This window comes from Odontesthes bonariensis, chromosome 15, assembly GCF_027942865.1.
Source record: "Odontesthes bonariensis isolate fOdoBon6 chromosome 15, fOdoBon6.hap1, whole genome shotgun sequence".
NCBI classification, from domain to species: Eukaryota; Metazoa; Chordata; class Actinopteri; order Atheriniformes; family Atherinopsidae; genus Odontesthes; species Odontesthes bonariensis.
Window position 1 is genome coordinate 23,409,102 of NC_134520.1, and position 20,992 is coordinate 23,430,093.

The following is a 20,992-nucleotide window of genomic DNA, read 5'->3' on the forward strand; positions in this document are numbered from 1 at the left end:
GATTATGATTACAATGTAATGAGCTCGGCTTGAATCGAACTGTATCACTGAAGTGCTTTGAGGTGACATTTGTTGTGATTTAGCGCAATATAAATAGACTAAATTGAATAGAATTATTTGCATTTATGCAGCACACAATAACCTACTGGTTAATACATGATTCTTCACTGCATGTCTCTTTGTCCTTTGTTTTTGATGGTTTTTCTTTTATAGTGTACACTCCGGCGTTATCATTGTTTCATTGCTGGTTTTTCTTCTTGTTTTGTAATGTTTTCTTATAAGCCTAACCAGGAACAAGTTCTGCAAATTAGCTATGGCTACAAGTCCTGCATACGATGCAATGGCTACAATTCTCTTTATGCTACATTATTTGTATGCATTGTCCCTTTCAAATGAATATATAAATAACTAAAACATTACTCCACGGGTACAAACCATAGCTAATAACTTTTCTATGTTAGCCATTTTTTTTTTTTTTTTACCCTGTCACAAATGCCATGCGATTGTATTCATTACTGGGGGGACTGGAATTGTGCTGTAGTTTCACCTCAGAAACCCTGTTCGAATCGCATGTGAGCAAATCACTCGGTTCTGCTTTCACTCTGTGTTTTCTAAGTTTTAGGTATCAAAACGACTTGGTCAGAGTTAAAAACAACCCAACACAGTGACGAGTTGCAAGTGAGACAGGGTTCTTCATGAATGATCAGATTATATATTATAGAAAGATTATAGACACCTGTGTTTTTCAGAAAATATAACATGAAAACATTTCATTCTAATGACTGATCTAATTCTAATTGATTAGCATTTTGTCTGGAAGATCTCTCTTAAATGAAGTCATGTTCACACTTTTTTACTGCTTGAATTTTAACTTAGAAATCAAACAGAAAAGGGGCATGACTGTCAGGCTTAACAAAACAAATAATATATACTTTTAATATATTCTGCTTTATTATATAGTTAAGAGTCTAATAATACAGAGCCAGGAAGTACAGAACGGCAATAGATATAAAGAGGTAGGCAGACAAAGAGGTTGCAGAAGTGACAGATGGACAGTTGAATGGACACAGGGAGACAGAAATATGCATGAACCACAGAAAAAATCCATACTACATATTAACATGTGAAGCAGTGCAGTCATCCAGTAAAACCTTCTGTGTTAATTACTGTCGACATGGAAAAAAAGATAATTAGATATGAGAGGGAAAAAGAAACTATTCATGGTAACCAAGGGGCCTGGCTTAATGATCAGAGCGCAGCTAAGACCGCTATTGATTTTTCCGTTAAATATACAGCTCAATTAAAGATACAGCTGATTTATAAGATGACTGCAACTCACACAAGCAGATTTAGAGAAGCTGAGGATGCTGAGGAACATGAGGCCGCCCGCTGCAGTGAAAGAATTACATGATTCCTTCCGAGCCTTCTCCATGAGTAGTGCAGTGGAAAATAATGATACAAAGCAATGATTCTAACCATGAGAAAACCAATAATTTATGATGTAAGATATGTTCTTTTCAACTACTATATATATATATATATATATATATATATATATATATATATATATATATATATATGTATATATGTATATATTATTCTGTATTATTGTAGAGTATATAAAATCTTGAGACAAAGTAAGCTCAGAACTAAAAGCAGAAAACCAGCATTGATAATCCCCAAACAACAATGCAGACCTCGAAATACACAAAGCAGAAATAATCAAACAAACAATATAAACCTACTTTCTGTGTTAGAGTACTTGCTTAACACAAGCCACAACCCATCACTGCCAAATAAAAACCTTGAGAGTTTCTGTCCTTTACATGTGAAAAAGGGCAGAATTACACTTTATAATGGAAAACCTCTCTGTTTATCATTGGTGGCAAAAAAAGAGAATAGTTTAAAATCTAGATGCCTTTTTAAGTTTAGCTGTAACACAGTTTCGTCTCATGTTTATACCTCTATATGGTGACTGACAGATGGCAGTAAATAGGATTGTGCAGTTGGAAAAACTCACATTAACAGTCATTTTATAATGTAATTCATAATCATCAATCAGTACATACACCTATTAGTCCCAACATTAAAACCCACTTTCTAATATTGTGTGGGTGCCCCATGTCCTCTCACAGCATCTTTAAACTTTCAGCAAACTGACATTAGACCCACGAGGATGTCACTCTGGTTTCTATCAACAAGACTTTGCCAGCTGATCCTTGCCTGCCTGGTGAGGGTCAATACCATTCTGGTGAGTGCTGTCACTTTGTGGGGTGCATGTGCTTGATCAACAATGTTGTAAGGGTTGCTGCATATCATGGTAACATCCTTATAAATACCTGGTCCAAATGGAAGACATGATCTTATTTCTCATTTGTTATTTTTTTTTTTTTAACTGTGGTACCACCTAAGTTTTTTTAAACGTATTCACATATCTATCTAACCTGTCAAAACTGCTCTTTTTTGGAGTCATGTAACCTCGTATGACCAAAAAGGCAATTTATCACAAAACAGACTTTCACAAGACCATTGTGCTTGTTTGTGTATTCATATGGTTGTGAGACAAAACTTTTTTCTTTACCTTTTCTTCTCGTTTTTCAATGACTCTTAAAACTTAGGCTATGTACACACGTAGCCGGGTATTTTTAAAACCGAATGTTTCCCCCCCTCCGTTTATAAAATAATTTGTATCCACATTACCTCGTTTTCGAAAAAAACACCTTCCACACATAACCGAACATCTGCGTTTTCACCTGTCTTGACAACCCAAATGCATTTGCTGTTTTGCGCAATCTGCCCTCGTCAGCTAAATAATAAAGTGTGCACGCAACTTTTTTGAGCACACTGACAGGTGATCGCATGACTGCCCCTCGATATGAGGACGTAATAATTCCGACAGCGACAGTGAGGAGTACGACTTGGGCGTGTAAAATCAAGGCAGTAAACAGCGCCTGCACAATAATAACCACCACAGTTCTCAAGGTATCCATGCTTCTTCAGTAAACAAAGGTCGCATTTTAGACTTTAAAGCAGATTTGTTGTTGTTTTGGCGCATATTGTGACGTTCGAAAACGCAAAACTCCGGTTATCTCTGTCTACACGCAGCTGCATAAACGGAGTTTTCAAAAATCTTCACTTTGCCCGGAGTTTTTAAAAACATTCGTTTACGATGCGTTTTTATGCGTTTTCATGTGGATGACAGGTCCAAACGTAGAAAAATATATTCGTTTTAGCAGATACCCGGCTACGTGTGGATGGGGCCTTAGATTCAGCGACAGCAACGTGTTTGTCTGTGTGCGGGAGTGTGTGTGTGTGTGTATACCTGTAAGGAATTAAGGAGAATAAAGATGTAGGCCATGACAATGGAGAACGGTACTAAGACGCCACACAGCCATGTCAGTCCGAGGATTGGCAGCAACACCAACACTGCTTTCACTGCAGCCCTGTGCTCACAGACAAAAAAAAAGAATTCAAATAAAATAAACCAGACATACACAGATTGATTTTGGCAATCAGATACATGACCTGAGTACGGGTGGTATCATCACTGTTTTCTCATACTGATTTGATTCCATATCAATTCAATCCTGATTCTGATACTGATTCAGCTGGGGACATTTCATTTAGTCTTTCTTGGATATGAAAGAGAACCAACAGCTTGCAACACCAAGCAAAACTAATGGGGATTAAATTAAAACAGAAATATTGAAGATTATACAATCTGTTTTAGGACTTCATGAATTGATACTGGATCATTCAAAACAGGATCAATCTGAATTGGGTCAATCTAATTGAACTACTGACAACAAGTTTCACCCCCTCTCTGATCATCTTGAGTAGAATTCTGTATTTCTCAGATATTCAGGTCTATGAGGAGCTCAGAACTGAGCAGCTCTGGCGGCTGACTGTTCCACATACAAAACTATGTGTGCAGGAAGGCTCATGAGGTGACAACTTCCCACCTTCAATCCAACTTAATTCTGTTTGGAGTGGAATTAGCTTGCCGCTCAGGTGACTGCCAAACCGCAACAGCTGTGAGTCTGGGCGTGTGTGTGAGTGAGAGAGAGAGACATGGCGTGCAACGAGCCCTAGTTTATTCAGCGGAGGAATTTGTTTGAGTTTCCAAGATGGTTGCCACCCAGGGGTGCCAAATGGTTCAAGGCCTGCTTTGAAAACCCTCATAGAGCACCTACTGTTCTAGTATGTTCCCCAAGTGGGCTCAAGAAGTGAAATATGGAGAAAAAAAAAAACTCACTAACATTATTTTCAATAATAGTATTGAAATTTGTTGAAGAGAATTCTATAATTTCTTGGTACTAAAACAGGGCAAAAAGTGAACCCAAAGGAACGGTACATGATATTAGGGACTAATGTTATTTTTTTTTTTTTTTGCTTCCCAAATTCCAAGATAAATTCTTCCATCCAAAAAATGTAATGATGATAATTACTTATGCACCTCCTGCTTCTACTATAAACTGTAACACTGTAAGAGAAACTGAGCTGGTCCAGAATAAAGTACCACCTGTTCAAACTTAAATATTACAAATAACTAGCCTTAAAGTCCTTTAACATCCATATTACTAATGCAGTCCACTCAGAATAAATCCCCATTTTTTTGATAACCTAAGCTGCAATATAACATTACTCTGTGACTACGGCTCACCTGTCTCAAGGCCAGTGGCCAGCATAAATGCATTTTTAAAAGAGGACAAATGGTGCCTCCCAGTGGTCACTACCTGATTTGCTCATAGGCTTGCTCCACAGGACTCGTGCCCTGAGCCAACATGATAGACCTTCTCTTTGCTGTGGAGATGGTAATAATCACCACCCTGGTCAGTACCAAGATATTCACCTGGAAATAAAAAACAGGAGGGTATGAGAGGAGGCTATGAGCACACAAAAGGTGCACAGAGATAAGATAGGACAAATTAGAAAATAATCTAGAAATATGGAGAAAAAAATAATAATATATATATATGTATGTATGTATATATACATATATAGGCTGATCTGTCTATGGTAGAAGAATTTGAGGTAAGAGAAACAAAAGCAAAGAGTTACTAAAGACCAACACAACATAGACTACTGTGTAACATTAGCAGTATGGTACCATATCATGTGTTACTGTCATCATTGACTTTCAGTTTAACCTAAATTGGAGTACAGGCCAGAACAGCAAACACACAATTGCTGATTGAGGCCATTGCATGCAGCAAAATAACTGAATTCTAATGAAATTTTCTGACCATGATGATGAAGATTACAGGACCAGCGAAGCCCCAAATTATTCCGTTCTGGACACTAAGCCAACAGTAGCCATCAGCTGAGTATTTGCCTGAAGCTGATGCTAGTGTGATAGTGACTATCAGCACCGGCAGACCTGGTAGGAGAAAAAAAAAACACAAAAAAAACATAGAAATGGTAAAGGGAAGGATTAAAGGTAACAAGACTGATGAACAAGATGATGAAATGAGGGTGGCAAAATATCAAAAGGAGGGGTTTAACAGGGCAGTCAGTAAGAGCTGTTATGAGCAAAAATTAAATGCCCTTTAAAAATAAAATATTTCACATATCCAATTTATGTCAACCCTAAAGAACATTAATTAGGCAAATCTAGTCCATTTAAAGGTGTACACATCTCATTTTAATTTAATATCTTACATAAGACATCAATATCTACTGTAATAAATCACGTTCAGCCACGTTTCATGTATGAAAAGAATGATTTGGCTTCCTCAAGCCACTGTACCCCAGCCGATGAGATAGTAATACTTCATATGATGATCCTCATTTAGGTTGACTGCGACCACCTTGCTCCAGAGCAACAGCCCCTCCACCAGCATCCAGCTAAAAGCTGCCATGAAGAAGAGATGAAGCAGCGCTGCTACAAGCGTACATGCCACCTTCAAACACACCAACACAGGCATGGGGATAAATGCACAGGGGACATTTTATGTTTCAAAGTGAAGCTGTGGAGTAACGTGTCGTGAAAATGAACAGTAGAAAAAAACTATGCATATATAGTTTGGAAATTAAAAGGATTCATACTGAGCTTTACTAACTCACTGGTATGTAAGACAATCAGCAAAACGGCTGTCACAAATTAATACATTTTTCAGTTGACATCAAAAGAAGGGAGTGTGTGGTGTTTTAAAGCTTGTATAAAATAAGGATTTTTTTTGGAAAATATTCTGCCTGAGCAATGTTTCTACAATATGTTCCATTTGATACTTTTATCTTTTTAATCAGTGCTTCTATGTGCCATGTGTAACCAATATCATAACACTGTAAGGGTTATTGAAGTCCTTATATATAATATTTTAATGTAGCCAATAATAAAAAAATAAAAACTATAAACAGAAAATTGCTCAACAACAATCTTGAGGAAATGTTCATCTTCAAAGTTCGGCTCTATTCCTCAAAGTTTGAGAGACTCAACAAGCTATATCTATAAATGGTCACCAAATCATTACAACAAACTTTATGGCGCACTTGTACTAATCATTCACATTAGTTCCCATATCTGTTTCTTGGTATGACAACATTAGATCATATACACTGGCAGACGAAAGCAGATGTGTTAATTATCTGCATGTTCTGTACCTTGCTGTGAATGGCTGAACCGCTGCAGAGCAAAATCACCTGGGCACAGATCAGAGCTATGAACAGGTTCTTATGGATGGATGTCCGATCTGATTTGGGGATACTGTAGATAGAGACATTGTCAGTATTACAGACAAGATACATTACAGAAATGCTGACTAAAAATAGTTAAATTAAAAGCATAGTGCAGGTACGAGGCAGAGGGTGTTATCCTCTCACCTTCCCAAAATTGGAATCTTATTTCATTTAGTTTTAAATACCAATGTTCCATAACCAGTTTATATTGGATCTTCTTCATTGCTAAAGAAATTTTCATGATTTTTTTTTTCAAAAGGTACCACTTCAAAGCAGAATTAAGATTAAATCCAATTTAACCTACATTCTGGAGAAGCAAGGATAATGCAAGCACGGTCACTTCACTTAATGCATGTGAGGTGAAGCTTGGTACAAGGACAAAAAGAATATGAAATAAATACGAAAAAAAAAACTGAAATGGAAAAAAGACAAAAAAAAAGAGAATGATCCATTTTTTTCAGAGTGAAAACTTTTATGTACACATTATTTTCTGATGCCAGCAGATGTAGCTGAAACCATGTATTAAATCACTTTAGCTGAAGACATTAATGTCTCATAGTTGATCATAGTGCTGATTGTAGAATGTCTGAGAATAACATTTAAAGAAAATTCTCTTCTCCGGGGATGTTTTGCCATCCACAGCTTTACATTATTCTGACAGCAACTGAAACTGTCCCCATAATATCTGAATGACAATCAAAGTGATAAGCATCGCTTTTACCACACTCTGAATTCCCTGCCATCACAGTAAGTTAAGCTTTCTAATGCAGAGTAATAACAAATATGAATGCACCGCAAAAATCCTCGAGTTTTTCATACTATTTCACAGACAAAAACAGACCACTATACCGGCATATCTGCTTTGACCACATCAAACGTTATTTTTTGATGATTCTAGAAATTCATCTGCTGTTTGGAGAATGCTTTATTCAAAAAGTTGCATCTGCTGCTATAACCTGGTCTTCATCAGCGGAGAATCATCAGCAGCAAAATGAAACAGTGCAACCAAAAGACATTGTTCTGAGACATCTATTCAATTCAAAGCCTATGACCTTGTTTCCGAATACAAAGAATGCACAACAATCTGTTTGCACATCTCTATGTGCACTGGTGGGCAGGGGTACCTGCAGACTGAATATAACACAAACAAAGCACAGGAGCAGACTGAAAGGAAACTCAACTAAAAAAAGGCTTTCATTAATAATAATAGATCATTTCAGTCGATTAGGTTTATATAATAAATGCATCGCTGCTAGACACAGAATGAGAGAAATATTTGGTTATGTGTGCCTCTGAGTGTAAAATGTACATCATAGAGCACCATGTGTGAAATGCATGGCTGCATTCTCTGTTTCTCAGGACAGTCATAAATTACCAGGGCAGCTCCTCTCCAGCTGATTGTGGTCACTGATCCCTCCGTGACCATAATGTTAATTAACAGCGCCAGTTTTCCACCATAAACCTTCAGAGAGGACTCACTTGTAGAAAACAGTAATTACTGGATTAGCACAAGTCAATACTAATAGAAGGCTACACTGCCAGTGGGTTATCCTAGAGCGTCTGATTGTTCTTCTTCTTATTACTGAATGATGTGATATGAATGAGTGGCTATGGGTCATTTTTGCATATAGCAAGAATAAAACCAATCAAAGATGTTAAGCTTCTGCTCTTTAGAAAAATAATGAGAAAAATAAGAGATAACTGGAACTATATTGTACTTAGCTCATGCTATATGACTATATATTATAAACGAAGAGTGTTTAGCAACACATAGCATAACCATATTGGCAGCTTTTTTCACATAGTAGGTAAAAACAGGAAAAGAAAATTAGCAACTCACTCCAGCACAGTGAACAACATCAAGGTTACCACCAGGGCGCACAGAGATGCACCAGAACCAATGAATGTGAGCTTGGTCAAAATAAGCTCCTCTTCCGAACTCCACTGGAAGAAAAGAGACAGGTGGTGATGGGAGGAAAGAGGACAAAAGAGAAAAAAAGAAAGGTCAATGTCGTCTAGTCTAGTGCTTAACAAGCAGTCATACTTAAATAAATAAATACAAATCACAAGTTTTAATACATCTAAGTCATTGTTCAAGACAGTGAATCCCTACTTCTTAACTAAATAAAAAAAATATATATATAAAAAAATCACCACTCACACTCACAAAATAGTATACATTCTCCTCTCGCAAACCACAAATCAAGCATGAGGGATTTTTAGCATCACAAAGCATCTTAAGTTACCTGTGACTCCAGGTAATTCATCAGCACTGCAAAGTTGGTGGTGTGGTTGCACAAACAGGAAGTGACAGTGGAGCCCACAAAGATCACAGAGCAGCCATCACTGGACCAGCTACTCGAATGAGTGTCTCTATACAGCAAAATCCAAAAATACACATTCAAAAACAAATTCACTGATTCGATAACTTCAAGAGTAGTTTCATATGAAGCAATCTGTCAAATAAACTGTTTAGGCTCTAAATTACATACGTGGAACATGTCATACTGAACTGTACATACATTTCTATCATATTTGTTTTACCGTGTTTGATGAATGTGTTTAAAGGGGAAATCAAATCAAATAATAAAAAACACCCTTTAATTACCGTCCTTACTACTTAAGATCAGAAAAATACACAATAATTCAACAGGGCATTAATGTGGGTGTGTCGCTGGTTAAACTTACATCGGCATGAAATTCCAAAAGGCACATATTGGAGTAACTCGCTGTGAATACCCAACCTAGAAACAGAAACACAGGTTTGTATTAAATTACCTGGTTTGTCTCAATAAAGAGCCAAAAAATTAGGACCCTGCTGATTATGGGGTGGATTGGCAGTGCTTGTCAACAACAGATGGTGTCACCCAGGACATGTTACTGTTAAGAGTCGTCTCTGCAGTCCTGACATTGAACTATTGGCAGTAAGTTTTCGTCCATATTATTTGCCAAGAGAGTTCACCAGTGTTGTTATGGTGGCTGTTTACATTCCACCCTCAGCTGTTGCCGACACTGCATGTGATGTCATCAGTTCCGTTGTTGCTCAGATACAGACACAACACCCCAATTCTTTTGTGGCAATATCTGGTGATTTTAATCATGCCTCACTCTCTGCTACACTGCCAACTTTTCAACAGTTTGTCAGCTGCTCTACCAGAGAAAACAAGACATTGGATTTGTTTTACACAAATGTCAAGGATTCATACATTTCCAAATCAAGACCTCCCCTGGGTAAATCAGATCACAACCTTGTTTTTCTCTGTTCAGCATATAAACCCCTTGTCCAGAGACTACCTGTCACAAAAAGGACTGTTAGAAAGTGGTCACAAGAAGCTGAAGAAGCCTTACAGGGTTGTTTTGATGCAACCGATTGGATTTCTCTTTGTAAGCCACATGGAGAGGACATTAATGCCATGACTGAGTGTGTGACTGACTATATAAACTTCTGTGTGGACAACACCATCCCCACCAGAACAGTGAGATGCTTCCCTAATAACAAACCCTGGATCACCAGTGAGCTAAAGGAACTATTGAACAAGAAAAAAAGAGCCTTTAGGGAGCGAGACAGGGAGTTACTGAGGAGTATACAGAAGCAGCTCAAAGTCAAGATCAGAGAGAGCAAGGAGGTGTATAGAAAGAAGCTTGAGAGTAAACTGCAGAGGAACAATATCAGAGATGTGTGGCCAGGAATGAAGAAGATCACAGGCCTCAAACAGAGGGAGGATCGGATGGATGGAAGTCTGGACAGAGAAAATGAGCTGAACACATTCTTCAACAGGTTCAGTTCAGGAACAAGCTCACCATCCTCCCCTCCTGTTCCCAGCCAAAGAGACATCCCACCCTCCTCTGACCCACAGCTTTCCTGTAACATCTCCACCTCCACCTCAGTCATGGATTCTTCTGCTTCCACTAGTTTGTCTTCAACCCAATCAGGAGATGCTGCTGTCCCCTTTGCCTCCCCCTCCCACTTTTCTGTTTCTAGAAGTCAGGTGAAGAGGCAGTTGGAGAGACTGAACCGGAACAAGGCTGCAGGTCCAGATGGTGTCAGCCCCCGAGTCCTGAAGGCCTGTGCAGAGCAGCTCTGTGGGATTCTGCAACACCTTTTCAACCTTAGCTTGACCCAAGAGAAGGTACCACTGTTGTGGAAGACATCCTGGCTGGTTCCGGTACCAAAGAAAACTCATCCTTCAGACATCAATGACTACAGACCTGTTGCCCTGACATCCCACATCATGAAGGTCCTGGAGAGACTCCTGTTGACCCACCTGTGTAAGCAAACCAGCACATATCAGGACCCCCTGCAGTTTGCTTATCGCCATGGAGTTGGAGTTGAAGATGCTATCATACGCCTGCTTCAACAAACCCACTGTCATCTGGACAAAGCAGGCAGCACTGTGAGGATCATGTTCTTTGATTTCTCCAGTGCATTTAACACAATCCAGCCTGATCTGCTTCGTCTGAAACTCCAGAAGACTCAGGTGGAGGCCTCAACAATCACCTGGATTAATGACTACCTGACAAACAGACCACAGTTTGTCAGACTGAAGAATTGTGTGTCTAACCAGGTGATCAGCAGCACAGGAGCACCACAGGGGACTGTACTCTCACCATTCCTTTTCACTCTGTAAACTTCAGACTTCCAGTACAAGTCAGACTCCTGTCATCTACAGAAATATTCAGATGACTCTGCAGTAGTTGGGTGTATCAGAGATGGACAAGAAGCTGAGTACAGAGAGCTGGTGGACCGCTTTGTGGCATGGTGTGGGAACAATCATCTCATCTTGAATGTTAACAAAACAAAGGAGACGATTGTAGATTTCAGGAGAAACAGGGTCAGATCAAACCCTGTTTCCATCATGGGAGAAGAAGTGGAGGTGGTTGAGGAATATAAATACCTTGGTGTTCATCTGGACAACAGACTGGACTGGAGACACAACAGTGAAGCCATCTACAAGAAAGGACAGAGCAGACTGTACTTCTTGAGGAAGCTAAGGTCCTTCAAGGTTTGCAACAAGATGTTGCAGATCTTCTACAAGTCTGTTGTTGAGAGCGTCATTTCCTCTTGCGTCATCTGTTGGGGCAGCAGCATCAGAACCAGGGACCTAAAAAGACTCAACAACCTGATAAGGAAGGCTGGTTCTGTTCTGGGGACGACTGTGGAACCTCTGGAGACAATAATGCAAAGAAGGATTTTGCATAAAATCAAGAGAATTATGGACAACCCTGAACATCCTCTCCATGAGACTGTTATCGGAAAACAGAGTCAAAGGCTTCTTCAGTTTGGATGCAAAACGGACCGCTACAGGAAATCATTCCTGCCCACAGCCATCAGCATCTATAATAACTCCTTGATTTAATTGAGCTACATCAACATTTAATTGAATTGAATTGAATTGAATTATGTAATAGATCGTTCACATGCCACTAAAAAAAAAAAAAAAAAAAAAAAAAAAAAATTCAAACTCACAAAAAAAAATGCAACGGTCATGATTTCTGGAGGTGTCCTTGTGGACACCAAAATGTTAACAGCAGATCCTTTCTTTAAAGCTACGAGTTAGAGACACACACTAGCACATTTCTTACACCTCATCAGGTTCCTTGATGCTGGTTCATGTGTGTCTCACACGGTACGGTGACCACTTAGAGCACCAGTGCTAACAGGTAGCATCACAGGGACCATACCATAATGATTTGGCCCTGGTCAAAGTAGCAGAGTTCTTTACATTTACTCATTTCTGCAGAATTTAAGATATTCTCGTCTACCTCCACTACAATTGTTTAATTGTTTAATTCATCTCTCTTTTACTTCGGACTATTGGCAGCTGTAAGCGTCGTGTATATCAGTCATTATGCTGCTGGCTAAAGTATTGAGATTATTCAAAAATTTATTCCTGCTTTAGTTTAATCATGGGCTGTGACTGTACCACATGTGAAGAAGAAAGGGTGTATTGCACAGCCACAGGGATGGTTCGGGCCTTCGAGGCATCACGGACGGTGGCTGATATGACAGCAGAAGCTAGGTGACCTGGGAGATTTCTGGAAAAGCAGATGGAAGTAATTATCTAAATTAGAAAGAATTTAATCTAGGCTATAGTAACCGTGAATGATTGCGACACACATTCCGGTTGCACAAATAAACTGTAAAATTAAAATTTATTTGAGTGAAACAACAATGATTTTCTGATCAGCTGAGATGAAATAAGTATTTATTTATATTTATATAACTAAGTACAAGTAAAATATTGAAATGTTGAGGTCAAAATAAAAAAAGTTTCTGACATTTTGTTTTTGTGAATTTATTCTTTGCAACCAACCTTTTCGTTTTCTCTCGTTGACTCAGTGCAGGCTCCTCTGCTTCAGACACAATCTCACTCAGATGGCTGTAGTGCGTATGAATAAAGATCACTTCCGCATATCCTTATTTGATAAAGAGGATAAGCAAATCAGTGCAGTTCAAAACCTACACCTGCACGTGACAACTACAGTATGGACAATAATAATTAGGCAGCCAAAAGCTAAGATTATCATTATTCCAAATGCATCTTTATTTAGACATTTAATCAGAAAAGGATAATCAGCGTTATTTATTCAGCAGTTGAAAACACAGCTTACAAAGTGAGCTGAAAGGAGCTTGTGTGGGTATATGTGAATTTAAGCAAAGTAGAGCTCATGTCATTTGTTTCTGCAGAGCACCTCTACACCTTCATATGAGTTTCAAGGGTTAATCTCTATGGCAAGTGAACACCATGCGTGGAAGTGTGCGTGTGTTTCCCACCTAGTGCGTGTAGCCTCTTAAGTTCTAAGTCGGGGATAAGCAATTCATCAAGAGCACTGCTGCTGGTACTCTGAGATCCGACTGCAGATGGCTTGAAGACTTGGTTACAGCTCTCTGGAGACAGTTTCTGCCACTTCATGTACACAACTGGCGGCACGGCCATATCATGCAACAAAAACACACACAATAACAGTAACCATAAGAAGAAATGTGGTTTTTTTCTGTGATGCAAAACCCATTCCAGCTAGATGTTTTTAATCAATCTGGTAATTTCATCTTGCTGTTATCTCTTATAGGTGTTAAGTTAGCACTACAAAAACAAGAAGACAAAGACATCAAAAGTCAGAGGCCTAAATGCATGCAAATAAAAAGAACCCATCATCTTACCTATGTTCTTACTAGAAAGGGTGAAGTCTTTTCGCTCTGCAGACAGCATGTCTGCCAGAGCTTCTGTGAGACTATCAATGCTCTTTACAATAGTGAAAGGTCCGACGCTGACCTGGACAAAAGGTTCAGACAGCAGGAGTCATAGATATATGCAAAATACTATAACAGTAAAAAAAAAAAATTATTATTCATTCCCTCACCCCATCCTTAGTCCGACCCATCCACTGTGTGGCCATGTGTGGCTCCAGCATCACACTCGCAATCTTTACATAGTTGGTAGCAATGGACTCCAAGACATTTGTTGCATTAACTCCTGCAGAGCTAGCGCTAGATGCAATCATGTCAATCATCTGGGAGAGGAAGTAAACATCGCTGGAGGTCAGGAGGTGAGGGTCACCAGCTTTCATTGTATACAGAACATCCTGAGTTAGCTGCTGAAGCAAGGTCAGATCTCTGCTCCAGGTGGTGTTGACACTGAGCTCTTCCATCACCTGAAGAAAAGCACAATTCAGGATTTTGCCCAATATTTTCCTGTGCAAATGCAAGTGGAGGGTGGTGCTGCTAATTCACACAAAGAACATCAGATTGTCTATGACTTTCACCCAATAAAGTAGTTGTGACAAACCTCCGATGTTGAGGTGAGGAAGAAAACAACCAAAAACTTTAATGAGGAAAGTATTTCTATGTCATACCAACGATTCAGTGTCTGGTTTCATTCATACATTTATTGTGAAATCCTTCTTCTAACTTTGTCAATATACACAGTGTTACTGTCATGAAAGGTGCATGTTAATATAGAATTAACATAGTATGTGTCATCCTACAGCTAAAGTGATGATGTCCTGCTGATTGCTAAACTGTCCAACTCACCAGTTTAGTCTTCGGATCCTTGTTGAGTCCACTGAAAAATGGTGACTTTGGTAAGTTGAAAACATCCAGCCCTTCTGCAGAGAAACAATTGTACTACAATATAATGCAGGCTAGTAAAATCAGAACACGTAACAGTCATTTTTAGAAATTTAGCCCGATTTGTGTCAACAGCAATTAGAAAACAAACACGAGACAAATGCATTAACTGTTACAGAACAACTGCACGGGATAATGAAACAATGTTCTGTTCTGTTTTAGAGTCAACAAATCATCAGATTGAAAAATGATTTTACATTAACATTACCCTTCTCAAATTGACAGACAGCTCCTGTATATGAGTTGCACTTGATTAGGCCGGAGCTCTCAGTAGCAGGGTTGAAGATGCCACAATCTTCATGAGGCGTCGGGCTACCGGACAACTGAAAGGAGAACGTTTGGTTCTGCAAAGAATTGCCCTCCAATGGGGAATCTGACAATGAACCCAACGCTGTGGAAGTCAAACATTGTTCATTAGGTTAATTTGCTGAAAATAAAAGACATGAGGTTTAAGCAGTCAAGGGGTTTAAAATAACTTAGCATTATGAAATTAGCATAATGTAGCTTTTCCCAACCATAAATATGAACAAACCAAAATCCTAACAAAATTCTAATTTTATATCTCATTTTAAATTATACAAAATAAAATAAACTAATTATACTTCTTACAATGTTGGAAACACTGTACTCTTTCATGTTTTTGATTTATTGGACGTTAGTTTACCTCATGAGAACCGTTTGCATTAAAGCAACATAGTGAGTTGTCAGTCTCAGTAAAAAATAAATGACCCAAACAATGTTCTCTGATCTGCCACCCAGATGCTTAGTGTAGAAATAAGCGTTAACTTGTTTGCAAAAAAATATCCATTATGGTTAAATCAAGCCAACTGACATCACGTAGTTATAGCTTACAAAAGCTGAGATCATGACAAATAGCATTTAGTAAAGTTCAGGCAACATCAGAGAGAGAGAGTGTGACTCGTACAGTATTATATTAGGGAAAAGGGAAATTAAGAAGTGCAGCAAGCACTATCTAAGTTTCTATAACTTGAACACTGAAAGATATGCCATGACTTCAGCCACTGTCTCTGTAAGTTAATCTGTAAAAAGCACAGTTTGTGCTGCATGTTTGTCCGGGGAAAGGGAGTGAGGCTTTTGGTCTCACTTGCTCACTGGGGACCATGATGTCAGAGAGGGAGAAGCATGTTTTGAAGGGTGGGACTCGGAGTGATGCGAGTCACAAAACATTTACGAGAACTGTTAGGACTCCTACATTTGCCCATTACAACTCAGTCACCATTTCCAGTACTCATTGTAGGGATAAAGTGAGAGAGGAAAGGAGTTTGAAAGAGTGTCTGTGTAAGTGTAAGTTTGCCAAAACATGCAAAAATTTCAGAATGTATTAGGAATACCTGATTTTTTTCTGTTGATGCTCAACTGAGTCATTTAACAACGCACTGCATTCAAAAAGTGCAAATACTGACACCTAGATTAAAGCTTGTACTTTCATTCAATATATAGATATGAGCAGTGCTCAGCTAGGATAGATTAGGTCAACAGAACCACTTATTTGATTAAAAAGTTAAAAGATTTGTGTTTCATCATAGAAAGCATGAAGTTTGTTCTGTTTCTTGAGAGATAGAACAGTTTAAACTGCATCATTATTTGAAAAACTGACACTTTGGTGGATTTTTGTGCAGCCATCTTCTAAATCACATTAATACATAAATTACATAATCACCATACATAACCACTTTTTAACACTAGACAACTGTAACTGTAAATTGGGGTTTCTTGTGATAGTCTGGAACAGATCAATAAAAATAAAAAAATCTGGAATATACCAGAAAAGGTAAAAAATTGTTGGCATCTTGTCTTTTAAAGTGAAAGGTCAAATCAGTCTATTTTTACTCATTTTTAATCAAACAGATCTGTGTATACTTAAATGTAAATATTTCCTTCAAAAATTACCCTTTGCCACTTAGATTATATCAGCTGACAACCTTTAAGAAATATTAATAGTCAAAAGCCATACATTTTGTATTTTAAAGAAAGCCTCACTGCAGCCACCATCTAAATTACATAATCACAAAGCAAATATGGGTGGAAATAAAAAAATAAGATAGAGAGGGATACCCAAATACAGATTTGGGTCAGGTCATATGTGCAATGTTTTTCTGACATTTCTTTTAGTCAGAAGGATGGAGTTTACAATATTAAACCGTCTTAGATCCTGAAATCTTACTTAAAAGTGTGTAAACAAGAATTGCTTTGAAATGGCCTTAATGTGACTGCTGTGATGCATAACAACCCCAACCAGCCCTTCTGCCAAACTAGCTCAATTGTAAACACCTATCAAATGCAAGGTTTTGATATACCACTGAACCATGTGGACAGATTAGAGTCAATTATTTCCTTTAAGAGAGAAAGAAATCCCTGTAATCTCCTGTGCTTGATGATCAAATTAGCTTTGATATACATCTCAGCAAAGTCGCCCTCTTTCTCTATTCTTAGATTACATCCAATTGAATGTACCTTGACATGGGCTGTCTCTCCACTGCTTTATAAGGGAGGGCTCTATATCCATGGCGGTTTCATTCCACTTGAACACCAGCCCAGTGGAGACGGGTGAGCACTCCTTTTCCATGGTGAATATTTGGCTGCTGTTCAACACCTGATCCCAAATGTGCAGCTCTGTGATGCTCCCTGAGAACGATTCAACAGACTTAAAGGAGCCTCCAAACGTGTCCTGCTCCTGCCCGATAATGAAATGGCCATTAGGGCCGATGCTGTCGGTACCATTTAAGCCATCACCCCTTGAGACCACAACACCATCAGTATATAATGCCCAGCGTCCACCATTGTTGCTCCAAGAAACACACACAGAGTGCCAGGAGAAGTTATGGGCAAAGGCCTCTTCATAAGGCCCGTGAATGCCGTGGACCAGAAGAGCCAACTTCACAGGCTTGCCCTGGGACAGGTTTGCTCGAAGCTGGAACTCATTAATGTAGGACTGGATGGAATAAGAAAAGATTGTGGAAATTCCAAAGCAATCTGGATCGAAGCGGAGTTGTGTGCAAATAGTCACGGAGCCCAGGGAGGGGAACTTGTGCACGAGACGGGCATGTTTCCTGTCCGAGCGCCCAGAGAAGTCCAGAACCAGGGTCTCAGAAGAACCTTCAGTTTCTACATGCACAAAGAGAACAAAGTAGCAATGAGGAAAAAAAGCCTGGCCCAAACTTTGGAAAAGATGGAAGCTAAGCATAAAATTCCATTTTGCAATCCTATTAACGGTGTAAATAGTTGAGACACAGTTATTAACCGAGGCAACGAATGTTAAGTAAGTGAGGAGGCAGAAATATGTCTTGGATAAGAAAAACAATGACACTACTGACTGAAAAGAAAGATTACTAACAATCAATTATATATTTAAACAAATGGCATGGTGAACCTACTTTTCAGATGTTTCAAGAGTTTCCTGGCAATCCACACAGGCTGAGAGATGTTCAAGGATTTTAAAAAGCTGGCTAGCTCTTGGTTCTCTGCAGAGTTGGAGACAGTAGCTAGGGCCCCAGAGCGCTGGTTACACAGTTCCTCTGCAGTCTTCCACTGTAGACGATCAGGTACATACTCATAATAAGACTCATCATAACCCGTCTCGGTTCTGGTTTCCACTGTAAAGGCTGATCCAAGTTTGATGAAAAAAAAAAAGGAAAAAAGGGAAAAAAAGTTGTTGAAGAAAGCATAAACAGACTAATCTGGTGAAATTCAAACTAAGACTTTTAATATGTTTCCGACATCCCTGGAATGTTCTAATACTATTCAGATCATGCAGGTGACTAAATATCATGCAGACCACTGTACAGCAAAATAGTTTACTATGTCATTTATACTATATATATCAAGAGAAAGTCATGTTTTCAACTTGAAACCAGCCAAAAGCACAAAAAAAGCACACTTTCTAACATTTATCAAAGGACAGCTGAGTGCCTCTGAAACATCTGCTAGAAGTCTCTAGTTTTTTTTCTGCACATATTTAAAACATGCATTAAATGGGCGGATAAATTACACTCACTGAGTACAACGTGCCACAAGCCAAATGGTGATGTAAGCATTAAGAAATCTGTCTCTCTCGCTGAGAGGAATCCCTCTCCGATTAGCCCTTAGACTTTCCTTCTCAGGCACTTTCTTTGAAATGGATTTTCTCTTGTAGTTTTCAGGTTATATTATCCCTCCGACGTACAATTTGATTCTATGATGTGACAGTCTTATTAGTTAAATATACAAACTAATGCATTTCTGTAGGTTTGTGTCAGATCTAAGTTAAATTTTGTTCATTTGGATGAATGCTTAAAAGACATATGTCAACTTATTTGAAGTTATTTAGGTTTCTCACTAAATCAGGCATACCAGCATGACTATTTTACTGGATAAATCTATTGGGAATATAACCAGAGGCCCAAAGAGTCAGGGTCCCCTTAAATTTAAGCCGGAGAATGCCGCTACAGCATACACAGCCAACGAGTTTGACAGACAAAATGGCTACAAAAAGTGTAAAAAAAAAAAAAAACATTGACTATAAAAATGATAAGACTACAACATGACTTGCCCCTGTGTGGTAGCTGAAGTGAAGACCATCTTTAAACCACATGAGTGTGGACAGTTTTTGAAGAGACAAATGAACTTACCTGCTATAAAGCTGTGACCACAAACCTGAAACACAACCAAAAGTTTAGCTCATTTTTTGAAGATAACGCAAAGATAGTGGATGATTTGTTTTTACTAATCAGAGAAGATGTTGACCTACTCAATGAAAATAAAGAACAAGGTGAGAACATCTGCTTCTTTATTAGTTTTACTTTTCATGTTGTTTGATTTTAACTGTTGATGAATAGGGGCGAGTGGGATTAAATGAGCCAGGGGGTAATTTGACCCAAACTTGGCCAACTTTGCACTTTTATCATCGTTGGACCATTTATTGTGGAAGCATCCATCATTTCTGCAAGACTCTAAAAAAAGAGGCATGTGCTAATATAAGTAATATAATATAAGTAATAAGCACAAAGTTTCTCGTTAGTGTAAAATATTGTCACATCAGATGTAATGGCCATAATGCCAGTTTATCCAGGTCTCAAAATGTCTAAGTTGCATGTTGGTTGCATCATTTCGATAAATATTTACCTGAATTGGTAAACTAAAAATTATTTTTTCAAACTATCTGGCATGGGGCAAATTGAGCCAAACGCTGTGGGGTAAACTGAGTCAGACTGGAGTTTGAACAAACTGCAAGGAAGGAGCAATAATTTACATTTCACAGCAACCGTGATGAATGGAGTGTTAACAGTCATTTGCACTGGAGTTCAAGCTGTGACTGTTGCTTTGTTTCGGAGTTCCTAAAAGTGGAAAAAGGACAGGTTTTGCGTTTGACACAGGCGGTATCATGCCAATGTTACTTTGGGCAGCATTTTTATTTATTATATATTTAATTTCAGACATAGTACTTGACTACAATGTTTATTCATTTCAGAGACACTTAAATATTAACATTTCAGAATAGCACCGCCCTAGAGAGCGGCAGCCTGCTGCAGTAGCTCTGGACATACTGGGTTTTCCTTTGCATGTTCTTGAGATCTTTTACTGAGATTAATCTGCGAAAACACTGATTTCTGAAACATTTTTCTGTGCTGGTTTGGATGCTGAGGTGCTGGAGAGACTTCTGCTGGTAACTCTGGCTATTTTTACATCTGTTGTGATACATGACCACAGCAACAGGAAAGCTATGAACCTGTTGGAGCAGCTAACTGAGCTTTCCAAAATGCAAGTAACGCCTGGCATAAGACCCAAATCCAGATGAGTTGAAGTGGAGACATCTAGGATCCAGGGTTCCAGAGTAGGAGCAGAATGAATAAAAAGGTGAAAGAGGGTTAAACTATTTCTTCCCTTGATCAACATGGGACGTGCGAGTTCACTGGCTAATAAAATGGACAAGCTTGGACCCCTGATGAGGCCACAGCAGGAATATCAGGAAAGCAATACATTTTTTTTCATTGAGACATGGCTGCAGGAACAACCCTTAACACCTCTCTACTTAGCTTTAAGACTATACGGGTGACAAGATTTTTGTTAACAGATGGTGTAATCCTGGACGTGTCACTGAGAACGAGTGTCTCTGCAACCCAGATGTTGAACTGCTGGCTTTGAGTTGTTGTGTTAACTCCAATGCTGCATGTGTAATTATCAGCTAAG

The 20,992-nt window shown here is 38.7% G+C and overlaps 1 protein-coding gene across 3 annotated transcripts in view; it reads right to left on the minus strand.

Moving 5' to 3' along the window:
- Window positions 1-20,992, minus strand: part of LOC142400569 (adhesion G protein-coupled receptor D2) — a 93,417-nt gene that overhangs the window by 70,953 nt on the left and 1,472 nt on the right. For all 3 annotated transcript variants that reach the window (XM_075485566.1, XM_075485567.1, XM_075485568.1), the window contains exons 3-20: window positions 19,435-19,459; window positions 18,202-18,429; window positions 17,282-17,932; window positions 15,015-15,197; window positions 14,711-14,784; window positions 14,041-14,331; window positions 13,841-13,952; window positions 13,454-13,600; window positions 12,993-13,095; window positions 12,603-12,714; window positions 9,367-9,422; window positions 8,925-9,051; window positions 8,519-8,622; window positions 6,604-6,706; window positions 5,750-5,903; window positions 5,247-5,380; window positions 4,737-4,852; window positions 3,323-3,443 (exon numbers count right to left, since the gene is read on the minus strand). In XM_075485566.1, coding sequence (XP_075341681.1) covers window positions 3,323-3,443; window positions 4,737-4,852; window positions 5,247-5,380; window positions 5,750-5,903; window positions 6,604-6,706; window positions 8,519-8,622; window positions 8,925-9,051; window positions 9,367-9,422; window positions 12,603-12,714; window positions 12,993-13,095; window positions 13,454-13,600; window positions 13,841-13,952; window positions 14,041-14,331; window positions 14,711-14,784; window positions 15,015-15,197; window positions 17,282-17,932; window positions 18,202-18,429; window positions 19,435-19,459 — 2,841 coding nt within the window. The remainder of the gene's footprint in view (window positions 1-3,322; window positions 3,444-4,736; window positions 4,853-5,246; window positions 5,381-5,749; window positions 5,904-6,603; window positions 6,707-8,518; window positions 8,623-8,924; window positions 9,052-9,366; window positions 9,423-12,602; window positions 12,715-12,992; window positions 13,096-13,453; window positions 13,601-13,840; window positions 13,953-14,040; window positions 14,332-14,710; window positions 14,785-15,014; window positions 15,198-17,281; window positions 17,933-18,201; window positions 18,430-19,434; window positions 19,460-20,992) is intronic.